Source organism: Sorghum bicolor, chromosome 6 (genome assembly GCF_000003195.3).
Source record: "Sorghum bicolor cultivar BTx623 chromosome 6, Sorghum_bicolor_NCBIv3, whole genome shotgun sequence".
In the NCBI taxonomy this organism is placed as follows: domain Eukaryota; kingdom Viridiplantae; phylum Streptophyta; class Magnoliopsida; order Poales; family Poaceae; genus Sorghum; species Sorghum bicolor.
In genome coordinates, this window is record NC_012875.2 from 43,275,554 (window position 1) to 43,280,268 (window position 4,715).

A 4,715-nucleotide genomic window follows, 5' to 3' on the forward strand; every position below is an offset into this window, starting at 1 on the left:
CACGGACAGCGCTATTCTACACCCTAGGTGTAGAATATTATTCTACACCGCAAGCCAAATCTGAGTAGAAAAAATACTGAACAGTACTGAAACATGTTCAGTATCATCTAATACTACACTCACGCCCACGAAATACTGAACAATACTGAAACGCGGATACTGAACGATACTGAATTCTGCTCAGTATAACAGTTTGGTGTAGAATAGGGTGTAGAATACCGCAAGTCAAAACTGAGTAGAAAAAATACTGAGCAGTACTGGAGAGTGTTGAGTATTAACTTGTCCAACACTTAGGACCACGAAATACTGAACAATACTGAAACACAAATACTGAGCGATACTGAATTTTGCTCAGTACAACAGTTTATATATATATATATATAATGTTTATGTCGATGGAATACAAAAAACAAATAAAAAATTCTGTCTCTTTGCCGAGGGCCCTGACCATAGCCCTCGGCAAAGAAATTTGGAAAAAAAATTCTGCTTACCTTCTTTGCCGAGGGCCGGGAGCCTCACTATAGCCCTTGACAAAGAAATTTTTTGAAATAAATTTGCTCAATTTCTTTGCCGAGGGCCGCTGGTGGAGGCCATCGGCATAGATTGGGTCTTTGCCGAGGGCCTCACTGTAGCCCTCGGCAAAGATTATTTTGAAAAAAAACTCTGCTCAATTTCTTTGTCGAGGGCCGTCGGTGGAGGCCCTTGGCAAAGACTGCATCCCAAGAAACAGCGCCGTCATAGTTACTTTTCTTTGTCGAGGGCCATGTTGGCCCTCCGCGAAGGTTTTGCCGAGTGCCTGATAAAAGGCCCTCGTCGTCAAAGACCATCTTTGTCGACTTAAAATTTTCCGAGAGCTTTTTGCCGAGGGCCGCCCTCGGCAAAGCCTTTGCCGAGGATTTTTAGGCCTTTGCCAAGAGCTTCGGGCCCTCGGTAAAGCGGGCACGTCCAGTAGTGCGTTTTTCTTCAATTTCAGTTTTCTGTTTCGTATCTGTTGGCGGATGGTGTGCTAGCTGGCCAGTAGTCCTTCCGATATCGTCTAATAAAATTCGTGGTAAACCTTTTGCCATCTTTTCTAAAAAAAACTTGGACTCACACTTAGTTTGTGCACTGCTACACACGACATGCGATGAAATATATGTTCCGATCAGCAAGACATGGCCCGGCCCCTCAGACATGGCCAACTAATCAACATTCCGTCATTTTTTTAGAGAGAGTTATTACCTGACATTAAGTCATTTTTTTAGAGAGAGTTATTACCCGACATTAATTTTGACAGGTTCCTGTACTTGCAACTGCTCTTCTGTGTGTGGTTGTTGGATCACACAACTGTGCAATCTAAATACAGAGACAAAAATCAGAGGCACAAAGGGGAAGCACGTGTGCCCGAGCCCGATCTTGGGTCACCGGAGTACATGCATAGAAGTCAACTCAACATGATGCATGCGGTTAACATGCGGCCGCACATTTGATAGGATCTAGTCTAACATAAACCTGATCCATATGACTAGCGTGCGGCCACATATTTGTGAGGATCTTGACTAACAGAACTTATGGATCCTACGAGATATACATTGACTATGCATGGCCTTGATCGACTAGCATCTATGCATGGCCTTGACTAGCATTTGCGGCCGCACATTTGTTACACTCCATCTAACAGTCATAGCTGCTCTTAAGGAAACAAGAAACATACACTACTGAATGAAGTCAAGAACCCCACACACAACTTTTTATTCATTCATTGATTATCAGCAAAACTTTGGTGCGCCGAGACACCGAGTGCTGCAATTCGTTGCAATGTAACGAGCCAGACCGTTTCTCTCTAACAAAACCTGATGATCGATGGTCGATCATGCATATTCTTCATATGGTTCAGTAACACTAGCTACGCCTAGAGAGCTACCACCACTAGCTAGCTAGCTAGTCCTCGATCGAACGTACGTCCCGTACGTGGTGCTACTGCGCCGGCGCGTTCATCTTCGGCGTCCTCATCTCCCAGGCGTCCAGCTTCGCGACCTTGACGTCCACCTCGCCGTGGTTGAACACAAAGAGGTGCGCGTTGTCGCCCAGGGCCTTCTTCGGGTACACCCTCGACAAGATGCACGTCCTTCCGCCGGCCCCGAAGCTCTCCACCACGGAGTGGTCGATCTGCACGCCATGCATGCGTTCCTTCGTGTCAACTTTGCCTCTCTATATATATATATAAACACTACTAGAACATGCATATATATACATACCAGTGTCCTGAGTGCGATGGTTTTGGTTTTGGCGATGTCGTGGTTGACGAAGCTGGCGAAGGTGGGGCGGTAGACCTGCGCCTCGAACGTGGAGTTGGTAGGGTCGTTGCACATGAGTACGACGAGCCTGCTGGTGTTGGTCCTGAACACCCTGAAGAAGACGGCCGTCCTCTCCGTGAGGTCGCCGGCGGCCAGCACCCACAGCCCGAACGGGCCCACCTCGCCCTTCTCCCGGGCGCCCCGCTTCTTGCACAGCCTTTGTGGGTCAGTGAACCACTTTGGGTTGAACTGCTCCGCCTTGCTCAGGTCGTCGACCGCGAACGTCACCTCCACGTCCGACTGAAAAATGCATGCATCCATCACCGATCATTCACCAATCAAGCCGGCCATGCATGACAAATGGACGATGCAGATGCAGCGGCGTCGCAAGCATGCATGCACACGGAACGAACCTGCACGGACTTGAAGCCGTCGACCTCGAAGTACTGCCCTCCCTTGACGACCTGGTCACTGACGTTCACGTGCTTCCCGCGCAGCGCCTTGACCTCCTCCACCGGCCACTGGATCAGCTGCTTCCCGCCCGGCGACAGCCACAGCTTCCTCGGTATCGCCTGCGTCGTTTTCAGTGCCGTCAGTTATTACAAATCATCAGTGGCGGTTGTGACACGTACGTACACGTAAGTCGGTTATATATATATATATATATATATATATATATACCTGAATGCCGGCCCAGCCCTTTCTGCGGTCATCGGGGACGGTGTCCGACTCGTTAGCCCAGCCCCAGAGGATGCGGCGGCGCTTGGCCGGATCGTAGAACGACTTGGACGCGTAGAAGTCGCCGTAGTCGTAGCGGAGGCCGTAGTCGTTGTCGCGGAAGCCGGCGTCGGGGGTGTAGCGGTCCGTGGCGTGGTCGTAGGACCCCACGGTGTAGTACTCGTAGCGCGTCATGTCCAGGCTGACCTTGAGCACGTACTTGACCTCCTCGGCGAGCGCCCTGTCGTGCAGCTCGGCGGTGTCGACGCCGCGGCGGTGGTGGCGGCTGCCGCCGTGGACGGCGACGGGGAAGAAGTCCGGGCACTCCCACATCCCCGTGAGGCCCGAGTGGAGCGGGTGGTGCGCCTTGACCCAGCGCTTGAAGTCCCGGCTCCGGTACAGCACGGCGAGGCCCTTGTCGTCGACCCTGCTGCCGACCAGCAGGCGCCAGTGCTTGTCGGGGCCGAGCCAGGCGGTGGTCGGGTCGCGGAAGGCGCTGGCGTTGATGCCGCTGTCGGGGGAGATGATGGGGTTGTAGTCGGGCTTGACCCACTCGCGGAGGAACGGGTCGGAGAGGTTCTTGGGGTAGGCCAGGTTCTGCACCTGGTGATCGTTGGGGTCGATGCCCGTGTACATGACGATCGGCATGCCGCTGGGGAGCACGGTGGCGGAGCCTGACCAGCAGCCCTTGATGTCGAAGTTCTTGGACGGGTAGATCCCGGGGTCTAGTGCCGTCCAGTCGATCAGGTCGGTTGACACCGAGTGCGCCCACTCGATGTTGCCCCACACCGCGCCCTTGGGGTTGTACTGGTAGAAGAGATGGTACAGCCCCTTGTAGTACATTGGTCCTGGATTGTTGATCATACACACTTGTGTTACCCGGCCGTGAATTGAATACGAGGGATCGATGAATGTACATGCATCTACGTACGTATACGTACCATTTGGATCTAAGTTTTTATGTACGTACGCCATGATGACACGAGAAGGCAAGATCAGAACAAAGACACACAGATCAGTGATGTTAGATATCATAATCAACAATTAATAAATATGCAAATGCTCAGGGAAACAAGTAAAGATCATATATGCATACACATACCGTTGATCCAGTGCTTTGGAGGCTGGAAGTGGTACCCGGTGCGCGACATCTCATCAACCTTCTCCACCTCCAACGACTGGAGCTCTGGATACACAGTGTGCGACGCCCGCACCATGGCCGTGCCCGTGCAGTGCAGCAGAACCGCCACAAGCAACAGCGCCGCCGCCATACCCGTAGTCCCCATTTCTATTCCGTACAATAATGAGAAGCACATGTGTGAAGAGAACAGGTGTGATAGGTGTTATTTATAGGGCCTGACGGACGAGGTTAGTGGCATGCAAAAACTCATGCAAACAAACACAGCTGTGTAAACCAACCGTCATTCGCCATTAATTAATAACTAACTGGATAAGACAGCGGTGTAAACCAATCGTCATTCGCCATTAATAACTAACTGGATAAGAGAGCGAGAGCGAACGAGAGAGAATACGTCCTCCAAGCAAGGTCATAGGATGGGACCGTAACCCAATTCAAAGGTAGGATTAGGGCTAATATAAATCCTTCTATCAACAATAATTCATACTCCCTCCGTCCCAAAATAAATTCTTACAATTAGTGTTGGTCAAACTTTTTAAACTTGACTAGCTTTATAGAAAAGATAAGAGCATGATCTATGACAT

General features: G+C 50.8%; 1 protein-coding gene across 1 annotated transcript; it reads right to left on the reverse strand.

The window, feature by feature from the left end:
- Positions 1,703–4,312, reverse strand: LOC8155693 (beta-fructofuranosidase, insoluble isoenzyme 3). Its single transcript, XM_002489064.2, has 6 exons — positions 4,096–4,312; positions 3,935–3,943; positions 2,958–3,841; positions 2,690–2,848; positions 2,238–2,576; positions 1,703–2,148 (listed from the first exon to the last, which is right to left on the reverse strand). The coding sequence occupies exons 1-6, from the start codon at positions 4,307–4,309 to the stop codon at positions 1,957–1,959; spliced, it is 1,797 nt and encodes a 598-aa protein (XP_002489109.1). The 5' UTR covers positions 4,310–4,312; the 3' UTR covers positions 1,703–1,956.

Coding starts and splice junctions, on each gene's coding strand:
- LOC8155693 (XM_002489064.2), bottom strand. CDS start 4,309: ATGTGCTTCTCATTATTGTACGGAATAGAAATGGGGACTACGGGTATG. Junction 2,577..2,689: donor ACGGCTTCAAGTCCGTGCAG/GTTCGTTCCGTG, acceptor TGCATTTTTCAG/TCGGACGTGGAGGTGACGTT. Junction 2,149..2,237: donor CCATCGCACTCAGGACACTG/GTATGTATATAT, acceptor CATGGCGTGCAG/ATCGACCACTCCGTGGTGGA.